The sequence below is a fragment of the Rutidosis leptorrhynchoides genome, chromosome 2 (assembly GCF_046630445.1).
Source record: "Rutidosis leptorrhynchoides isolate AG116_Rl617_1_P2 chromosome 2, CSIRO_AGI_Rlap_v1, whole genome shotgun sequence".
Taxonomy (NCBI): Eukaryota; Viridiplantae; Streptophyta; class Magnoliopsida; order Asterales; family Asteraceae; genus Rutidosis; species Rutidosis leptorrhynchoides.
The window spans coordinates 317666882-317689187 of record NC_092334.1 but is presented as its reverse complement, the minus strand read 5'-3'; the positions used below and the strand labels follow the sequence as shown (position 1 = coordinate 317689187).

The 22306-nt window shown below is 34.6% G+C and overlaps 2 protein-coding genes across 3 annotated transcripts; one reads left to right on the top strand and one right to left on the bottom strand.

Moving 5' to 3' along the window:
- Positions 1 to 13526: 13526 nt before the first annotated feature.
- Positions 13527 to 14825, bottom strand: LOC139888777 (protein ALP1-like). Its single transcript, XM_071871764.1, has one exon. It carries the CDS (start codon positions 14823 to 14825, stop codon positions 13527 to 13529), a length of 1299 nt encoding a protein of 432 aa, XP_071727865.1.
- A 293-nt stretch (positions 14826 to 15118) lies between these two features.
- Positions 15119 to 22209, top strand: LOC139894427 (peptidyl-prolyl cis-trans isomerase CYP40-like). Of its 2 annotated transcripts, XR_011774975.1 has the most exons (9): positions 15119 to 15470; positions 16309 to 16809; positions 17631 to 17718; positions 17836 to 17888; positions 18298 to 18402; positions 20854 to 20929; positions 21316 to 21353; positions 21462 to 21569; positions 21998 to 22209. XR_011774975.1 is itself a non-coding variant. In XM_071877714.1 (8 exons), exons 1-8 carry the CDS (start codon positions 15300 to 15302, stop codon positions 21513 to 21515), a joined length of 1086 nt encoding a protein of 361 aa, XP_071733815.1. In that variant the 5' UTR covers positions 15119 to 15299; the 3' UTR covers positions 21516 to 21773. The 2 variants fall into 2 exon arrangements, 1 of the variants encoding a protein (XP_071733815.1); XM_071877714.1 differs by lacking the exon at positions 21998 to 22209 and having other exon boundaries at positions 21462 to 21773.
- Positions 22210 to 22306: the final 97 nt, after the last annotated feature.

Here is a 22306-nt window from a genome sequence, read left to right as displayed (position 1 = left end):
ATGAACTTAACGGGTAGGCACTACCCGAATTTAAACTTATAAAACGCTAATATGAAGAAAAAGCTTTTATAAATGAGTTCATATTATGCTACGAAATACTATTAACTACTCTTAATATTCTGTATGATTAACTTGTTCCATTTGACTATTTTGAAGGAAATGGCACCGACTACTCGACACACCGTGAATATGAATGAAGAGGAATTTCGTACTTTTCTAGCTTCAAACATAGCCGCAGTACAGGCTGCGCTACATACCAACAATAACCTTGGATCTAGCAGTACATGAAATCGTGTAGGATGCACCTACAAAGAATTCACTGCCTGCAAACCTTTGGAATTTGATGGAACTGAAGGACCGATCGGATTGAAACGGTGGACCGAGAAGGTCGAATCGGTGTTTGCCATAAGTAAGTGTACTGAAGAGGACAAAGTGAAGTACGCTACGCATCCCTTCACAGGTTATGCATTAACATGGTGGAATACCTATCTAGAGCAAGTGGGACAAGATGATGCGTACGCACTACCGTGGTCAGCATTCAAGCACTTGATGAACGAGAAGTACCGTCCCAGAACTGAGGTCAATAAGCTCAAGACAGAACTTAGAGGGTTACAAACCCAAGGATTTGATATTACAACGTACGAAAGACGATTCACAGAATTGTGCCTATTGTGTCCGGGAGCGTTCGAAGATGAGGAAGAGAAGATCGACGCGTTTGTGAAAGGATTACCGGAAAGAATCCAAGAAGATATAAGTTCACACGAGCCCGCCTCCATACAACAGGCATGTAGAATGGCTCACAAACTAGTGAACCAGATTGAGGAAAGAATTAAAGAACAGACGGCTGAAGAGGCCAATGTGAAGCAAGTCAAAAGAAAGTGGGAGGAAAACGGTGATAAGAATAACCAATACAACAACAACAGCAATTACAATAATAATCGCAACAATTATCCCAACAATCGCAACATCAATCGCAACTATAACAAACGGCCCAACAACAACAACAACAACAACAGCAACTACAACAATCATCCCAACAACAATAACAACCACAACAACAACAACAATCAGAAGTAGCTATGCCAAAGGTGTGAAAAGTATCACTCGGGGTTCTGCACCAAATTTTGCAACAAGTGTAAAAGAAATGGTCATAGCGCGGCGAAGTGTGAGGTCTACGGACCAGGGGTTAACAGAACAAAAGGAACAAATAGTGTCGGAACGAGTAATGGCGGAGCAAGTAGTGTCGGAGCAAGTTATGCCAATGTAGTTTGTCATAAATGTGGAAAACCGGGCCACATTATTAGAAATTGCCCGAACCAGGAGAACACGAATGGACAAGGCCGCGGAAGAGTTTTCAATATTAATGCGGTAGAGGCACAGGAAGACCCGGAGCTTGTTACGGGTACGTTTCTTATTGACAATAAATCTGCTTACGTTTTATTTAATTCGGGTGCGGATAGAAGCTATATGAGTAGAGATTTTTGTGCTAAATTAAGTTGTCCATTGACGCCGTTGGATAGTAAATTTTTACTCGAATTAGCAAACGGTAAATTAATTTCAGCAGATAATATATGCCGGAATCGAGAAATTAAACTGGGTAGCGAAATATTTAAGATTGATTTGATACCAGTAGAGTTAGGGAGTTTTGATGTAATAGTTGGCATGGACTGGCTGAAGGAGATGAAAGCAGAGATCGTATGTTACAAAAATGCAATTCACATTGTACGAGAAGAAGGAGAACCCTTAATGGTGTACGGAGAAAAGGGCAACATGAAGCTACATCTTATTAGTAATTTGAAGGCACAAAAACTAATAAGAAAAGGTTGCTATGCTGTTCTAGCACACGTCGAGAAAGTACAAACTGAAGAAAAGAGCATCAATGATGTTCCCGTCGCAAAAGAATTTCCCGATGTATTTCCGAAAGAATTACCGGGATTACCCCCACATCGATCCGTTGAATTTCAAATAGATCTTGTACCAGGAGCTGCACCAATAGCTCGTGCTTCTTACAGACTCGCACCCAGCGAGATGAAAGAACTGCAAAGCCAATTACAAGAACTTTTAGAGCGTGGTTTCATTCGACCAAGCACATCACCATGGGGAGCTCCTGTTTTGTTTGTCAAGAAGAAAGATGGTACATTTAGGTTGTGTATTGACTACAGAGAGTTGAACAAACTTACCATTAAAAACCGTTATCCACTGCCGAGAATGGACGACTTATTTGATCAACTACAAGGCTCGTCTGTTTATTCAAAGATTGACTTACGTTCCGGGTATCATCAAATGCGGGTGAAAGAAGAGAATATTCCAAAGACTACTTTCAGAACACGTTACGGTCATTACGAGTTTATGGTCATGCCGTTTGGTTTAACTAATGCACCAGCTGTGTTCATGGACCTTATGAACCGAGTGTGTGGACCATAGCTTGACAAGTTTGTCATTGTTTTCATTGATGACATACTTATTTACTCAAAGAATGACCAAGAACACGGTGAACATTTGAGAAAGGTGTTAGAAGTATTGAGGAAGGAAGAATTGTACGCTAAGTTTTCAAAGTGTGCATTTTGGTTGGAAGAAGTTCAATTCCTCGGTCACATAGTGAACAAAGAAGGTATTAAGGTGGATCCGGCAAAGATAGAAACTGTTGAAAAGTGGGAAACCCCGAAAACTCCGAAACACATACGCCAGTTTTTAGGACTAGCTGGTTATTACAGAAGGTTCATCCAAGACTTTTCCAGAATAGCAAAACCCTTGACTGCATTAACGCATAAAGGGAAGAAATTTGAATAGAAGGATGAACAAGAGAAAGCGTTCCAGTTATTGAAGAAAAAGCTAACTACGGCACCTATATTGTCATTGCCTAAAGGGAATGATGATTTTGTGATTTATTGTGACGCATCAAAGCAAGGTCTCGGTTGTGTATTAATGCAACGAACGAAGGTGATTGCTTATGCGTCTAGACAATTGAAGATTCACGAACAAAATTATACGACGCATGATTTGGAATTAGGCGCGGTTGTTTTTGCATTAAAGACTTGGAGGCACTACTTATATGGGGTCAAAAGTATTATATATACTGACCACAAAAGTCTTCAACACATATTTAATCAGAAACAACTGAATATGAGGCAGCGTAGGTGGATTGAATTGTTGAATGATTACGACTTTGAGATTCGTTACCACCCGGGGAAGGCAAATGTGGTAGCCGACGCCTTGAGCAGGAAGGACAGAGAACCCATTCGAGTAAAATCTATGAATATAATGATTCACAATAACCTTACTACTCAAATAAAGGAGGCGCAACAAGGAGTTTTAAAAGAGTGAAATTTAAAGGATGAAATACCCAAAGGATCGGAGAAGCATCTTAATATTCGGGAAGACAGAACCCGGTATAGGGCTGAAAGAATTTGGGCACCAAAATTTGGAGATATGAGAGAAATGGTACTTAGAGAAGCTCATAAAACCAGATACTCAATACATCCTGGAACGGGGAAGATGTACAAGGATCTTAAGAAACATTTTTGGTGGCCAGGTATGAAAGCCGATATTGCTAAATATGTAGGAGAATGTTTGACGTGTTCTAAGGTCAAAGCTGAACATCAGAAACCATCAGGTCTACTACAACAACCTGAAATCCCGGAATGGAAATGGGAAAACATTACCATGGATTTCATTACTAAATTGCCAAGGACTGCAAGTGGTTATGATACTATTTGGGTAATAGTTGATCGTCTCACCAAGTCAGCACACTTCCTGCCAATAAGAGAAGATGACAAGATGGAGAAGTTAACACGGCTGTATTTGAAGGAAGTCGTCTCCAGACATGGAATACCAATCTCTATTATCTCTGATAGGGATGGCAGATTTATTTCAAGATTCTGGCAGACATTACAGCAAGCATTGGGAACTCGTCTAGACATGAGTACTGCCTATCATCCACAAACTGATGGGCAGAGCAAAAGGACAATACAAACACTTGAAGACATGCTACGAGCTTGTGTTATTGATTTCGAAAATAGTTGGGATCGACATCTACCGTTAGCAGAATTTTCCTACAACAACAGCTACCATTCAAGCATTGAGATGGCGCCGTTTGAAGCACTTTATGGTAGAAAGTGCAGGTCTCCGATTTGTTAGAGTGAAGTGGGGGATAGACAGATTACGGGTCCGGAGATAATACAAGAAACTACCGAGAAAATCATCCAAATTCAACAAAGATTGAAAACCGCCCAGAGTCGACAAAAGAGCTACGCCGACATTAAAAGAAAAGATATAGAATTTGAAATTGGAGAGATGGTCATGCTTAAGGTTGCACCTTGGAAAGGCGTTGTTCGATTTGGTAAACGAGGTAAATTAAATCCAAGGTATATTGGACCATTCAAGATTATTGATCGTGTCGGACCAGTAGCTTACTGACTTGAGTTACCTCAACAACTCGCGGCTGTACATAACACTTTCCACGTCTCGAATTTGAAGAAATGTTTTGCTAAAGAAGATCTCACTATTCCGTTAGACGAAATCCAAATCAACAAAAAACTTTAATTCATCGAAGAACCCGTCGAAATAATGGATCGTGAGGTAAAAAGACTTAAACAAAACAAGATACCAATTGTTAAGGTTCGATGGAATGCTCGTAGAGGACCCGAGTTCACCTGGGAATGAGAAGATCAGATGAAGAAGAAGTACCCGCACTTATTTCCAGAAGATGAGCCAACACCTCCAATCGCTTAAAATTTCGGGACGAAATTTATTTAACGGGTAGGTACTGTAGTGACCCGAACTTTTCTGAACCTTTCTATGATTATATGTTTAATGAAAACTATATTTACATGATTAAATGTTTCCAACATGTTAATCAATCAAACTTGTTAAGACTTGGTTAATTGAAACGGAAATTTTGTAAACGTCTGATTACCCAGTTTGACCAATGATTCACGAACGCTATAAGTTGTATATGACATGATGATACATAAATGAATAAATATATATGTTTAACATGATATAATGATCATCAAGTATCTCATTAAAAATAACAATAAGTTATATACTTAAAAAGGAGACTATTGACGTATGAAACTCGAAACGATACATATAACGATTATCGTTATAACCACGTCTTACTAAATATATATGAAGCATATTAATACATTGTTATATTATATATAACATGATAATATGATAATTAAATATATCATTAAGTGTATTAATAATGAACTACATAAGTAAAAATAAGACTACTAACTTAAGGATTTCGAAACGAGACATATATGTAACGATTATCGTTGTAACGACATTTAAATGTATATATCATATTAAGATATATTAATATATCATAATATCATGATAATATAATAATTTAAAATCTCATTTGATATTATAAACATTGGGTTAACAACATTTAACAAGATCGTTAACCTAAAGGTTTCAAAACAACACTTACATGTAACGACTAACGATGACTTAACGACTCAGTTAAAATGTATATACATGTAGTGTTTTAATATGTATTCATACACTTTTAAAAGACTTAAAGACACTTATCAAAATACTTTTACTTAACAAAAATGCTTACAATTACATCCTCGTTCAGTTTCATCAACAATTCTACTCGTATGCACCCGTATTCGTACTCGTACAATACACAGCTTTTTTATGTATGTACTATTTGTATATACACTCCAATTATTAGCTCTTAGCAGCCCATGTGAGTCACCTAAAACATGTGGGAACCATCATTTGGCAACTAGCATGAAATATCTCATAAAATTACAAAAATATGAGTAATCATTCATGACTTATTTACATGAAAACAAAATTACATATCCTTTATATCTAATCCATACACCAACGACCAAAAACACCTACAAACACTTTCATTCTTCAATTTTATTCATCTAATTGATCTCTCTCAAGTTCTATCTTCAAGTTCTAAGTGTTCTTCATAAATTCTACAAGTTCTAGTTACATAAAATCAAGAATACTTTTAAGTTTGCTAGCTCACTTCCAATCTTGTAAGGTGATCATCCAACCTCAAGAAATCTTTGTTTCTTACAGTAGGTTATTATTCTAATACAAGGTAATATTCATATTCAAACTTTGGTTCAATTTCTATAACTATAACAATCTTATTTCAAGTGATGATCTTACTTGAACTTATTTTCGTGTCATGATTCTGCTTCAAGAACTTCGAGCCATCCAAGGATCCTTTGAAGCTAGATCTATTTTTCTCATTTCCAGTAGGTTTATCCAAGGAACTTGAGGTAGTAATGATGTTCATAACATCATTTGATTCATACATATAAAGCTATCTTATTCGAAGGTTTAAACTTGTAATCACTAGAACATAGTTTAGTTAATTCTAAACTTGTTCGCAAATAAAAGTTAATCCTTCTAACTTGACTTTTAAAATCCACTAAACACATGTTCTATATCTATATGATATGCTAACTTAATGATTTAAAACCTGGAAACACGAAAAACACCGTAAAACCGGATTTACGCCGTCGTAGTAACACCGCGGGCTGTTTTGGGTTAGTTAATTAAAAACTATGATAAACTTTGATTTAAAAGTTGTTATTCTGGGAAAATGATTTTTATTATGAACATGAAACTATATCCAAAAATTATGGTTAAACTCAAAGTGGAAGTATGTTTTCTAAAATGGTCATCTAGACGTCGTTCTTTCGACTGAAATGACTACCTTTACAAAAACGACTTGTAACTTATTTTTCTGACTATAAACCTATACTTTTTCTGTTTAGATTCATAAAATAGAGTTCAATATGAAACTATAGCAATTTGATTCACTCAAAACGGATTTAAAATGAAGAAGTTATGGGTAAAACAAAATTGGATAATTTTTCTCATTTTAGCTACGTGAAAATTGGTAACAAATCTATTCCAAGCATAACTTAATCAACTTGTATTGTATATTATGTAATCTTGAGATACCATAGACACGTATACAATGTTTCGACCTATCATGTCGACACATCTATATATATTTCGGAACAACCATAGACACTCTATATGTGAATGTTGGAGTTAGCTATACAGGGTTGAGGTTGATTCCAAAATATATATAGTTTGAGTTGTGATCAATACTGAGATACGTATACACTGGGTCGTGGATTGATTCAAGATAATATTTATCGATTTATTTCTGTACATCTAACCGTGGACAACTAGTTGTAGGTTACTAACGAGGACAGCTGACTTAATAAACTTAAAACATCAAAATATATTAAAAGTGTTGTAAATATATTTTGAACATACTTTGATATATATGTATATATTGTTATAGGTTCGTAAATCAACCAATGGCCAAGTCTTACTTCCCGACGAAGTAAAAATCTGTGAAAGTGAGTTATAGTCCCACTTTTAAAATCTAATATTTTTGGGATGAGAATACATGCAGGTTTTATAAATGATTTACAAAATAGACACAAGTACGTGAAACTACATTGTATGGTTGAATTATCGAAATCGAATATGCCCCTTTTTATTAAGTCTGGTAATCTAAGAATTAGGGAACAGACACCCTAATTGACGCGAATCCTAAAGATAGATCTATTGGGCCTAACAAACCCCATCCAAAGTACCGGATGCTTTAGTACTTTGAAATTTATATCATATCCGAAGGGTGTCCCGGAATGATGGGGATATTCTTATATATGCATTTTGTTAATGTCGGTTACCAGGTGTTCACCATATGAATGATTTTTATCTCTATGTATGGGATGTGTATTGAAATATGAAATCTTGTGGTCTATTATTATGATTTGATAATATATAGGTTAAACCTATAACTCACCAACATTTTTGTTGACGTTTAAAGCATGTTTATTCTCAGGTGAATATTAAGAGCTTCCGTTGTTGCATACTAAAATAAGGACAAGATTTGGAGTCCATGTTTGTATGATATTATGTAAAAACTGCATTCAAGAAACATATGTCGATGTAATATATTTCTATTGTAAACCATTATGTAATGGTCGTGTGTAAACAGTATATTTTAGATTATCATTATTTGATAATCTACGTAAAGCTTTTTAAACCTTTATTGATGAAATAAAGGTTATGGTTTGTTTTGAAATGAATGCAGTCTTTGAAAAACGTCTCATATAGAGGTCAAAACCTCGCAACGAAATCAATTAATATGGAACGTTTTTAATCAATAAGAACGGGACATTTCAGTACTAACCTTACTACGCAAATAAAGGAGACGCAACAGGGAGTTTTAAAAGAGGGAAATTTGAAGAATGAAATACCCAAAGGATCGAAGAAACATCTTAATATTTGGGAAGACGGAACCCGATATAGGGCTGAAAGAATTTGGGTACCAAAGTTTGGAGATGTGAGAGAAATGGTACTTAAGGAAGCACATAAAACCAGATCCTCAATACATCCCGGAGCGGGAAATTTGTACAAAGATCTCAAGAAGCACTTTTGGTGGTCAGGTATGAAAGCCGATATTGCTAGATATGTGGGAGAATGTTTGACGTGTTCTAAGGTCAAAGCTGAACATCAAAAACCATCAGGTCAACTTCAACAACCTGAAATCCCAGAATGGAAATGGGAAAACATTACGACGGATTTCATTACTAAATTGCCAAGGACAGCAAGTGGTTATGATACTATTTGGGTAGTAGTTGATCGTCTCACCAAGTCAGCACACTTTCTGCCAATGAGAGAAGATGATAAAATGGAGAAGTTGGCGTGATTATACTTGAAGGAAGTTGTCTCCAGACATGGAATACCAGTCTCTATTATCTCTGATAGGGATGGCAGATTTGTTTCAAGGTTTTGGCAGACATTACAACAAGCATTGAGAACTCGTCTAGACATGAGTACTGCCTATCATCCACAAACTGATGGGCAGAGTGAAAGGAGGATACAGACGCTTGAAGACATGCTACGAGCATGTGTTATTGATTTTGGAAATAGTTGGGATCGACATCTTCCATTAGCAGAGTTTTTCTACAACAACAGTTATAACTCAAGTATTGAGATGGCACCATTTGAAGTACTTTATGGTAGAAAGTGCATGTCTCCTTTTTGTTGGAGTGAAGTGGGGGATAGACAAATTACGGGTCCAGAGATAATCCAAGAAACTACCGAGAAAATCATTCAAATTCAGCAACGGTTGAAAAACGCCCAAAGTTGACAAAAGAGCTACGCGGACATTAAAAGAAAAGATATAGAATTTGAAATTGGAGAGATGGTCATGCTTAATGTTTCACCTTGGAAAGGCGTTGTTCGATTTGGTAAACGGGGGAAATTAAATCCAAGATACATTGGACCATTCAAGATTATTGATCGTGTAGGACCAGTAGCTTACCAGCTTGATCTACCTCAATAACTCGCCGGGGTACATAACACTTTTCATGTCTCGAATCTAAAGAAATGTTTTGCTAAAGAAGATCTCACCATTCCGTTAGACAAAATCCAAATCAATGAAAAACTTCAATTTATTGAAGAACCCGTCGAAATAATGGATCGTATGGTTAAAAGACTTAAGCAAAATAAAATACCAATTGTTAAGGTTCAATGGAATGCTTGAAGAGGACCTGAGTTCACCTAGGAACGTGAAGATCAGATGAAGAAGAAATACCCGCACTTATTTCCAGAAGATGCGTCAACACCTTCAACTGCTTAAAATTTCGGGACGAAATTTATTTAACGGGTAGGTACTGTAGTGACCCGAACTTTTCCATGTTTATATATATTAAATGAAATTGGTATATTTACGTGAGTTAATGCTTCCAACATGTTAAGCAATCAAACTAGTTAATACTTGATTATTTGAAATGAGTTTCATATAGACATTTGACCACCCAAGTTGACCGGCGATTCACGAACGTTAAAAACTTGTAAAAACTACTTGATGATATATATATATATATATATATATATATATATATATATATATATATATGGATATATATATGATTAACATGAGATCATGATAAGTAAGTATCTCACTATGTATATTAACAAAGAGTGATATACATAAAAATGAGATTACTGAATTAAGAAACTCGAAACGATATACATAACGATTATCGTTATAACAACGTCTTACTAAATACATATGTATTGTATTAAGATATTCATATACTATATTTAACATGATAAAATGATAATTAAGTATATCATTGAGTGTATTAATAATGAACTATACAAGTAAGATGAGACTACTAACTTAAGGATTTCGAAACAATATATATATGTAACGTTTATCGTTGTAATAGTATTTTAACATATATATATATGATGTTAAGATATATTCATACACCATGTTATCATGTTAACATAATAATTTAACATCTCATTTAAGTATAATAACAAAGAATTAATTACATTTAACAAGATCATTAACTTAAAGGTTTCAAAACAACACTTACATGTAACGACTAACGATGACTTAACGACTCAGTTAAAATGTATATACATGTAGTGTATTTAGATGTATTAGTACACTTTTGAAAGACTTCAAGACACATATCAAAGTACTTCTACTTAACAAAAATGCTTACAATTACATCCTCATTCATTTTCATCAACAATTCTACTCGTATGCACCCGTATTCGTACTCATACAATACACAGCTTCTAGATGTATTTACTATTGGTATACACACTTCAATGATCAGCTCTTAGCAGCCCTTGTGAGTCACCTAAACATGTGGGAACCATCATTTGGCAACTAGTATGAAATATCTCACAAAATTACAAAAAATATTATAAATCATTCATGAATTATTTACAAAAAAACAAACTTACACATCCTTTATATCTAATCCATATACCAATGACCAAAAACACCTACAAATACTTTCATTCTTCAATTTTATTTATCTAATTGATCTCTCTCAAGTTCTATCTTCAAGTTCTAAGTGTTCTTCATAAATTCTATAAGTTCTAGTTTCATAAAATCAAGCATACTTTCAAGTTTACAAGTCTACTTCCAAGCTTTCTAATCCATTCCAAGTAATCATATAAGATCAAGAAACCTCTGTTATTTACAGTAGGTTATCATTCTAATTCAAGGTAATATTCATATTCAAACTTTGATTCGATTTCTATAACTATAAACTATCTTAATTCGAGTAAAAATCTTACTTGAACTTGTTTTTGTGTCATGATTCTACTTCAAGAACTTTCAAGCCATCCAAGAATCCTTTGAAGCTAGATCAAATTTTGTCACTTCCAGTAGGTTTACCTACTAAACTTGATTTAGTAATGATGTTCATAACATCATTCGATTCATACATATAAAACTATCTTATTCGAAGATTTAAACTTGTAATCACTAGAACATAGTTTAGTTAATTCTAAACTTGTTCGCAAATAAAGTTAATCCTTCTAACTTGACTTTTAAAATCAACTAAACACATGTTCTATATCTATATGATATGCTAACTTAATGATTTAAAACCTGGAAACACGAAAAACACCGTAAAACCGGACATACGCCGTTATAGTAACACCGCGGGCTGTTTTGGGTTTGATAATTAAAAACTATGATAAACTTTGATTTAAAAGTTGTTCTTCTGGGAAAATGATTTTTCTTATGAACATGAAACTATATCCAAAAATCATGGTTAAACTCAAAGTGGAAGTATGTTTTTCAAAATGGTCATCAAGATGTCGTTCTTTCGACGGAAATGACTACCTCTTTAAAAAAAAGACTTGTAACCTGTATTTCCGACTATAAACTTATACTTTTCTGTTTAGTTTCATAAATTTCAGTTCATTATGAAACCATAGCAACTTGAATCACTCAAAACGGATTTGAAACGAAGAAATGACGGGTAAAATAAAATTGGATAAATTTGCTAGTTTTAGCTACGAAAATTTTGTAACAAATCTAGAATAAACATATCCTAACTAATTTATATTGTATTATACATATTATGTAATCTTGGGATACCATAGACACGTATACAATGTTTTGACATATCATATCGACCCATCTATATATATTATTTGGAACAACCATAAACACTCTATATGCAGTAATGTTTGAGTTAGCTATACAGGGTTGAGGATGATTCCAAAATAATATATATACTTTGAGTTGTGATCTAGCCTGAGACTCGTAGACACTGAGTCGTGGATTGATTCAAGATAATATTGATTTATTTCTGTACATCTAACTGTGGACAACTAGTTGTAGATTACTAACGTTGGACTGCTAACTTAACAAACTTAAATCATTAAAATATAATAAAAATGTTGTGAATATATTTCGATCATAATTTGATATATATGTACATATTTGTTATAGGTTCGTGAATCGACCAGTGGCCAAGTCTTAATTTCCGACGAAGTAAAAATCTGTGAAAGTGAGTTATAGTCTCACTTTTAAAATCTATTATTTTTGGGATGAGAATACATGCAGTTTTATAAATGTTTTACGAAATAGACACAAGTGATCAAAAATTACATTCTATGTTGAATTATCGAACCGAATATGCCCCTTTTTAGCTTGGTAGCCTAAGAATTGGTGTTTATTATAATTGCCACCAATTGACGCGAATCCTAAAGATAGATCTATTTGGCCCAACAAGCCTCATCCGAGTTACGGATGCTTTAGTACTTCGATTTATCATGTTCGATGAGAGTCCCGGAATGATGGGGATATTCTATATGCATCCTGTTAAGGTCGGTTACCAGGTGTTCATCATATGAATGATTTTTATGCAGTTTGCATGTTATTGAGAAATGGAAATGAAAATCTTGTGGTCTATTATTATGATTTGATAAATATATAGACTAAACCTATAACTCACCAACATTTTTGTTGACATTTAAAGCATGTTTATTCTCATGTGATTATTAAGAGCTTCCGCTGTTGCATGCCAATTTATGGACAAAAGTTGGAGTCAGCATGCTTGTATAATTTGTTTAAAAACTGCATTCGAAGACATATATTGTTGTGTAATATTATTGTAAACCATTATGTAATGGTCGTGTGAAAACGCTATATTTCAGATTATCATTTTTGATAATCGTCGTAATATTTCAAAGGTTATGGTTTGTTTTAAAATCGAATGCAGTCTTTGAAAAACGTCTCATATAGAGGTCAAAACCTCGCAACGAAATCAATTAATATGGAACGTTTATAATCAATATGAACGGGACATTTCACAAATAAACCTTGAGAGACTACCCAGGACGGCGACCTCATATCCAAGGTCGGCGCCCTCACAAAGTCAAACGAAAGTCAAATTAAAGTCTAAGAAAAGTCCCCCGCAAAGCTCGGGACGCCGACCAAGATCATCAGTACGGCGGCCAAATTAAATAAGGAAAATATTCGGCGTTAATGATGAAAGTTCTAGAACCAGCTCAGGACGGTGCCAAGAAGTCAAAGCCGCTGGGTTATTTAAGGAAAAGATTAACGTGTCAAATAGGTCCCACCAGTTTTATTTTTTATTTTATTATGCATACAAATTATATTACATATAATTAACCATTACATAAAATTTAACCATTACATAAAATTTAACTATTACATAAATTTAACCGTTCATGGTGCGGAATGCGGACGGAAGGTTCCAAATATGCTCAACTAGATCATCGGTTAGTTGGTCGTGCACCGTCCTATCTCTTATTTCTCGGATGATAACATCTTGATCCCGTCCTCTATTCGGTATCCGTTCTGGACGATTCTCCATATCTTCGGTAATGAACTCTTCCTCCCAATCACTTAACGCAAATCCTTGACATTCCAAAATCATATTATGTAATATGATACAAAAGTCCATAACTCTCCGCATCTTGTTTACCGACATAGTGCGTGCTGCTAACCTTAAAATATGAAATCGACCTTTAAGGACCTCAGATGCCCTCTCTACATCCTTTCGGGCACTAGCTTGAAACCTAGTAAACTTAATCCTTAGATCATCCGTCGGACACGCAAAACCTTTGACTAGAGTAGCCCAGTCAGGATATATACCGTCAGCTAGGTAATAGCCTTTTGTGTACTGATTACCGTTTACCTCAAATGGTGCTAGTGGAGATGTTCCTTTTTTAAGTTTATCAAAAACATAGGATTGATTCAAAATATTTATATCATTGTTGGAACCTGCCATTCCAAAAAATGCATGCCAAATCCACAAGTCATACGAAGCAATTGCTTCAAGCATAATGGTAGGTTTCTTGTGATCACCCCTAGTGTATTGTCCCTTCAAAGCAACGGGACAATTCTTCCACTCCCAATGCATACAATCAATACTCCCGAGCATACCCTTAAAACCATGTTTTTCTTCATGTTTACTATATAATCGTTGAACATCGTATGCATTGGGAGATCTCATGTAACGTTCTTTGTATAATGTAATAATACATTTACAAAAGTTATCTAAACAAAGTATTGAGGTTTGCTCACTCATTTTTAAATATTCATCAAACATATCGGCGGCAGTTCCATACGCCAATTGACGTAGAGCAGAAGTCATTTTTTGCAATATTGTAAAAGTCGGCCGACCGATAGCATCAAAACGTTCCCTAAAAAATCTAAAATGCTCGGGAGTATCATGAGAATCGAAATTAGAAATACCTTGCGATATTCGGAGAAATAGTTCAATCCGCATACGAAAACGCCTTTTAAATTTATATGGCGGAAACACGGGTGTGTCACTAAAATAATCCTTCCATAAGTTTTCTCCGGCTTCTTCACGATTTCTTGGAATATAAAATCGTGATCTTGGAACACGCTCGGATTCGACATCGTCATCATCATCTTCTAAATGTTGAATTAGTGCAATAATACGCCCGTCTTCCGAATCGGAATCGTAACTAAGTAAATACGATGCCATGAAAGAAAAATAATTGATAGTTATGAAAGAAAATTGTATGATATAATTGATAGAAATGAAAGAAAAATAAAGGGAAATGGTGTGTTAAAAGTGTATAATGTATGAGTTTATATAGATAAAAATATATAGAATTTAAAAAAAAAATTCATAAAAACACAATAATAGCCGTTTGCCAACGGCTTTATTTTCAGCCAATCCCCATCTAACACGTATCCCTAACGCTTCCTCTCTCTTCCGTGAAAAACTTGACTAACGCCTTGTAGGCGTCACCGGTAACGCCCCACTAGGGGCGTCAGGTGGCGTCACCCAATGACAGCAGGTCTGATGTACCCCTCTCTTAAAATTGGTCTAAATATACCCTGCGTTACATTAGCATCTCTCTCCCTACACGAGTTTCAAAATAAATAGTGGGCGGAACAGCCAGGGGTTTTAGGGTTTTGAATTGAACTTTCAAGCAAACAATTATATAAAGTGATGTCGAATCCACGGGTTTATTTAGATATAAGTATCGGAGGTGAGGTTGAAGGTAGGTTAGTGATCGAATTATATAAAGATGTTGTTCCCAAAACTGCTGAAAATTTTAGGGCTCTTTGTACTGGTGAGAAAGGGATTGGCCCTAATACTGGTGTTCCGCTTCATTTCAAGGTAAATTAATTGCATCTATAGTTTCTATTTATTTTGATTTTGCATGTTTCATTGTATCTTTGTTTGTTTGTTTGTTTGTTTGTAGATTGAGTTTGTTATTATGTTGGTGCATGTTGATTGTGCATTTATTTAATAGGTAGTTTTATGTAAGAATAGGTGTTATGTATGTGCATTTATCAGTGTGAAAACCGAGCAGATTTAATGGATAGGCTGCTGACCATGTGGTTATAATCTAGAATTCTAAGTTCTGTTAAAAGCATTGTGAATTTCAGCTTTGGTTGGTGCTGGCTTGACATCCCTGCATATAAGTAGCAACACTGATGGTTGGTTTGCCACTATAAGTAGCAAGTTGAATGAAAAGATTAAAACTTTAATGGTTTCTAGTTTGATCGGAAGTATATAGCTAAGTAGAGAGGTGGTCTTATATATTGATAAGACATCCTACCTCACATGACACATGGTAATTTTGAGTTATTCGGGTAATTATTTGTTAATGGTTGCGTGTAAATATTTCGGTGGTTGTGGCCAACGAAGGATATGGTTAGGTGTGAGATTATTAGGTGACCCCATTTGAAGTTGTAGATGTAACTTGTGCGAGGACGAAAGTTATAGTGGAGTCCAAGAACAATTAGAATACGGATGAAAAGTATTAAAGATTGATTTTTAGTGATATACATCAAGAATTGGGCGTTTTGATAGTAGTGTATTGAAGATCCATGTTCTTGTCTATCCATGGTTTATCTTTTATTATATTTCACCATTTTCAGTTATTTCTGGTTTCATTTTCGAGCTGCTGGAATATTTTTGAAACATCTTCGCATTGTTTGATTATGTGCAGGGATCCTGTTTTCATCGCGTTATCAAAGGTTTTATGATTCAAAGTGGTGATATATCTGCTCGAAACGGCACTGGAGGAGAATCAATCTACGGTTTGAAATTTGAAGATGAAAATTTCGAGTTGAAACATGAAAGAAAAGGAATGTTATCTATGGCTAATTCTGGTCCTAATACTAACGGCTCGCAGTTTTTCATCACTACAACAAACACTCCTCATCTAGATGGGAAACATGTTGTCTTTGGCAGGGTTATTAAAGGAATGGGCATAGTTCGTTTAGTTGAGGATACTAATACCGGAGAGAATGATTTACCGACTCTCGATGTCATCATCGAAGATTGTGGCGAAATTCCCGAGGGGGCAGATGATGGTTTGTGCGACTTTTTCAAGGATGGCGACTCGTATCCTGATTGGCCACTTGATCTTGATGTTAAGCCTGAGGATGTTTCTTGGTGGATGACTGCTGTAGATGCAATTAAAACTTATGGCAATGAAAAGTTCAAGGTAATAACTATTTTTACTTGTAATCACAACTCCATGATTGGAAATACTTGAAATCAATGATGACTACGAATTACTTAACATAATATGCATCTTGCGGTGGTTGGGGAAAGGGTCGAAAACTGTCACGGGATAACCCTGTTAGGCCGCATGCATCCAAGGTTGTAAAAGTCGCGAGTCGGGGACGAGTCGGTCAAGTTCCCGCTGACCAACGTTGACTTTTAGTAATAAATTAATAAATTAAACATATATATAGTACACATAAATAAAATCTATCAAACATAAATATTTCAAACCTAGATATATTGCACAAAATCTAATTATAAAAAGAATTTTGCTAAAGCAGACCTAAGGGTTGTTAACGTGCTTTATGTTATCAATTTGGTGGTTATTTTAATTACTAGTACTGATGGTTATCAAATTGTACAACAATATAAAGCACGTTAACGACAACCATTAGAACCGTCGTTAGCAAAATCCTTATAAAAATATGAGTTCTTTGCCTAACTTTTATTCAGGCCAACTTTGACCTGACATTTTAGCGTTAACCGAATTTTAAGGCGTTTTTGGGCCACTCGGGGCGGATTAGTCTCCAAACTGACGGGTCAACCGACTCGGATGACTTTTACCACAGTGCATACATCTGAGTATATATACTCACCATCCCCGGGTAACCCGAGCAGGGAAAACCTTATCTAGAAAAAAGAACAAAAAATATGCATATGTGATTGTTTTCTTTGTACCCCATTCTGAGCTGGCAATATGAATTATATATTTGCAACAATTCACTGTTTTTTTCTTCTCCTAATTGTTACATTTTGCAGAAACAAGATTACAAAAGTGCTCTTAGAAAGTACAGCAAGGCTCTTCGTTACTTGGATTTCTGCTGGGAGAAGGAAAATATAGAAGAAGGTGCGTGTTTAGGAGTATCATGAGAGATTATGGTTTTTTTAATTGAATGCTAATTCTTAATGGTTAAATGATTATGTGTTTCAGTAATTTGATTTAGCTGTTCACGCGTTTTTACAGGACAAACTGATTCTTTAAGGAAGACCAAGTCTCAAATACTTGCAAACAGTTCTGTAAGTTGTCATCTTTCTTATCCTTACTAAATTTTAGTCACATCGGTTAGCTAATAAATCAGTTATGAACAATAATAAAATTCATATAACGCATAATTAATATATAATAATCATTATAAAATGTTGTTAAATTACCACTTTCCATCTTCAACTGACATACTATTCTATAATCTGTATCAGATTGACAGGATCAAGTCTTTAGATAGATGTAAAGTTATCCTAAAAAGCTTTTATCTGTCTTCTAGCTCGTATATTTCAGGCTTTTGCATGTAGTTAGTTCTTTATATTGAAATGTGCTTTAACATTTGATGTTCAATCAGATGAGATGTACTTTTTGTTCATTTATGTTGAATCTTGGCCTATATCAAGTTTTTTATGTCCCCAATGTTGAAAAATATGGCTATTTTAGGCGTGCAAATTGAAGGTGGGAGACCTGGAAGGAGCTTTAATGGAAGCAGACTCTGCACTTCGTGAGATGAATGATAATGTGAAAGCTCTGTTTCGTCAAGGCCAGGTTAGTAACCCTATTTTTCAAGTGTATCAAGAGTGAGTGATATAATGTGAAACCTCTGTTTTCAACGTTGGGGTTACATTGGAGGGCGTATATTAATATTTTTACTCTAATATACGCAACCTTACTAGATTAATTCGTGATGGTTTCTATACCAGGAAACCTTTCCCTGGGTTTCAAGGCCCCAATTATTAATCTAGAGTAGAGGAAGGATTGTCTACAGCTCACCTTCCCCATACCTCGCATGTGCGGGATTGGGTATTGTTGTTGTAAGTATGGGCATAATTGGATACAAAGTTTTCATGTTTTTTCATATTATCTTTGTATTATGTAACCTAGTGTGGCAAACATATACTCATCTGGCTCAATTTAATAGAGTCCAATATTCCTTTTTGGGTACTATACTTTCTTAAATAGATAAGAATAAGGAAATAAAGCTCCTTCATACCCTTCATACCCTTAATGTATGTATATCAATATCAATCTAAGACAAAAATATAGATAAAATGTAAGGGTTAAAACTGGAAGTAAAGAAAAAGTTCTGTGCAAGGTTTAAAAAAACGGAAACACGCCTCGAGGCGTTTCCCCTCTGTGAGGCGAGGCGTACGCCTCGAGGCGAACCGAGGCGCACGTTCGAGGCGGAGTTGACTTCTGTTGACTTTTTAATAATAAATATATATGTTCTGATAATTTTTAAATAATAGGGGTTGTTATTGTCATTTTATTAAAGTTTCAAGAGTGTATATTAAGTTTGTTCTTATTATTAAAACTTAGTAAAAGTTTAAGGGCTCTAATTGAAATTTGATAAAAGAAAAAAGAAATTAAAATATTTTAAATATATAGAGATCCGTAGATATTTTAGATAACATTTAGATTTAGATCTAGATCTATCTGACATGTGCTTCTCTTCTTCCTCCCTCATCTTCTTTTCTGATGAAACCCACAGCTTCTCTTCCGATGAGGCATCAATGTTACCAGGTCTAAATCTTTCCTTCCTCGCTCATATTCTTTTTCTTTTCTGTTTTCCTTCCTCATCTTTTCTCTTCCGATGAGATATCAACGTTAGCCGCCAGATGCCTTTCCCGCTTTTTTCTGCTAAACACAAAGAGGCGAACGCCTCACCAATCGAACCGCCTCTTCCAATAATCGATCCGCCTCAGCAAAAAAAGGCGTACGTTTAATTAGAGCAGAGAGGCGTACATTCCAAAACGGTTTTTTTCGAAAACGCACTGAGGCGCGCCTCGAGGCGTACGCCTCAACCGTTTTTTAAAACCATGGTTCTGTGTAATAATCATATTCCTTAAACTGCATGTTTATTTTTTATTTTTTTTATTTTTTTCTGGGTACTATTAAATTGGGATTGGAATTATATGCTTTGCTGCACATTCCGATTGTGGTATTGATTTATTCTATGAACAATTTAGTATTATTATAGTATCAGTCATATTTTTTGTATTGTATTGTTCTTTAAAAATCTTTAGTCAATGTCTTTGTGTATATTTTTGATTATACCATTTTCATGGCGTCTATTATTATTTTTATTTTAGTATTTTTTTTTAAAAAAACTTTTTCCTACTTAAAGGTCGGAGGTCCTCTCGGAAGCAATCTCTTTATCCGTCGAATAAAGAGAGGGATGACTTTCTCTACTCTTGAGAGTGTTTCACTCTGGGTGGAGAAATGACTTGTCTTTATTAATGATTGTCTACATCTCACCTCCCCCATACACCACTCATGTGGTATTGGGTTTTGTTGTTGTTGTTGTTGTTGTTGTTGTTTGTGTATATTTTTGATGTGGAACCGATCTCGGTTGGAGACAAAGCAAAACTTATTTAGTTTCTTTATTATGTTAATTTATTAGTTTAAAATATATTGTTTCCTTATATTAAATATTTAGAGTCATAGGTCTAGTTGGAGTCCATAATCTTAGTCCTTATACGTTTTCTTAGTTTCCTAGTCGGTTAAGAGTCTTGTTTTGCTTATTATATATATCCCTCATATATGTAACGTGGGATTATCTACCTATCTTGTTTTGAATTAATTAAAAGCTAGCCATGAGTTTATTTTGCAACTCATATTTACGTATCAGTAGGTAGATACACGTTTATCAGTTAGGCACGTTTGTGTTTTAATTGTTTGTTGCGAAGAGCGTTTGTCTTCCAACGGATCCTTTGATCCTCATCAATTTTGGTCATCTGATTTGTCTGTACTACCCCGCCCCTATGCATTGCTAAAATGTTATTTGTTTTATATGAGCTTCTAGTGTTATATGGTTTTACCTCAAAAATTAAGCTAATATAACATGGCATAAAGTAGTATACTTTTGTCAGTCAGTACTGATGTAGTTACACGCTTGGATTCTCTTATATGATGATGCACTTTGCTATGAGGTAAATTTACTGAACTGACAATATTTTTTTTCAATTCGATTAACTCTACATCTTTCGATTTAATCAGGCAAATATGGCACTCAATGATCTAGACTCTGCAGTCGAAAGTTTCAAGAAAGCACTTGTCCTGGAACCTAATGATGGTTGGTTCAATTTTTCTATTCAACAATCTTGTTTTAATTACATCTTACTGATATATCTTGAATATTGCTACATATCTAGGTTCATTTGTTAATTAAAAGGGTAAAATTTTAAAAAATAGAAAACATAATCAACCTAGAATTCAAAGGGCACACTTTTGTTTATTGAATTCAGTAAAATACATGAAAAATTTCGTATATAAAGGGTCCAATTTTATTTATCGAACAGGGCCCATAAAATTGACAGGACGGCCCTGCTTTTGGTGGATCAAAATTTGACTGCACCATTCACTTGGTTTTGTGTTAGCCTTGTCATTTTTATATTAAGGTTGTCTACAACTGTAATTCTTTTAAACACTCTTTCTTACTAAACTCATCTTGTTACTCAGGTGGTATAAAGAAGGAGCTAGCTGCTGCAAAGAAGAAGGCTAGTGCTTATATTTGATTTTTTTCTAGTTAAAATAACATAACATAATTTGGATTTTTTTTAGTTGCTTTTAATAAATGTCTTATGTTTGAAAATTAATTAATGCAGATTGCTGAGCGACGTGACCAAGAAAAGAAAGCATTTTCAAAAATGTTCCAGTAGATTGAAGGATTTGACCATGTCAAATTGGTTTTCCAATTTTAGCATCAAACATGGGTAAGTCAGGGGATATGTTCCCTACATGTTGTAACCACTTTGTTACTAGTATGTTTTAATTTAATATTAGGTTTCTCTTTAATTAAAAGATCATTTTAACCTTAAGGTTAGACTCTATTCAAGCTATGTGTTCAAGTTTTGAGTTATTCACTTGTGATATATGTTAGATATAACATATATAAAAACTAACTTCAGATTTACTACAAGAATTTGAAGCTTTTTTAAATTTTGTTCCCAAACTTTTTTTATTGTCTTGGATACATGTTTATTTCCCTAATTATGACCGAGTAAATTTTAGTCGCGTGTTGTGTTTAGCATTCATGACCCAATTCTGATAAAGTAATTTTAGTGGTGACTTGGAATCAGTACTACCGGTTAGGAATCAGTACGGTATTCGATACTTATATTTTCAAAAATTTTGAATGCAGTACTCACTACAACAAATGTGTCCTATGTTCACACTTATTTAAGGATATGCATACGATGGGAAGTGTGTACAATATTCAAGTTCGATATTCAAGTTCGCAATTAATTAAAATGTGGACAAAATGAGTGCAACAAATTATATCACATTCGTAAATGCAAACTTATAACTCATTAGTTCACACTTTTGAGTGAGAAGATTCTATCCATTTGTTCACACTATTAGTTGTGAAGATTCTATCCATTTGTTCACGCTTTTGAGCGAAAAGATTCTAATTATTTGTTCACATTATTAGTTGTGAAAATTTTACACA

Excerpts from the sequence above, each read along its gene's own strand:
- LOC139894427 (XM_071877714.1), top strand. The coding sequence starts at position 15,300 with ATGTCGAATCCACGGGTTTATTTAGATATAAGTATCGGAGGTGAGGTT. Across the intron at positions 18,403-20,853 it reads CTCTGTTTCGTCAAGGCCAG|GCAAATATGGCACTCAATGA; the intron begins GTTAGTAACCCT and ends CGATTTAATCAG. Across the intron at positions 21,354-21,461 it reads TAGCTGCTGCAAAGAAGAAG|ATTGCTGAGCGACGTGACCA; the intron begins GCTAGTGCTTAT and ends TAATTAATGCAG.
- LOC139888777 (XM_071871764.1), bottom strand. The coding sequence starts at position 14,825 with ATGGCATCGTATTTACTTAGTTACGATTCCGATTCGGAAGACGGGCGT.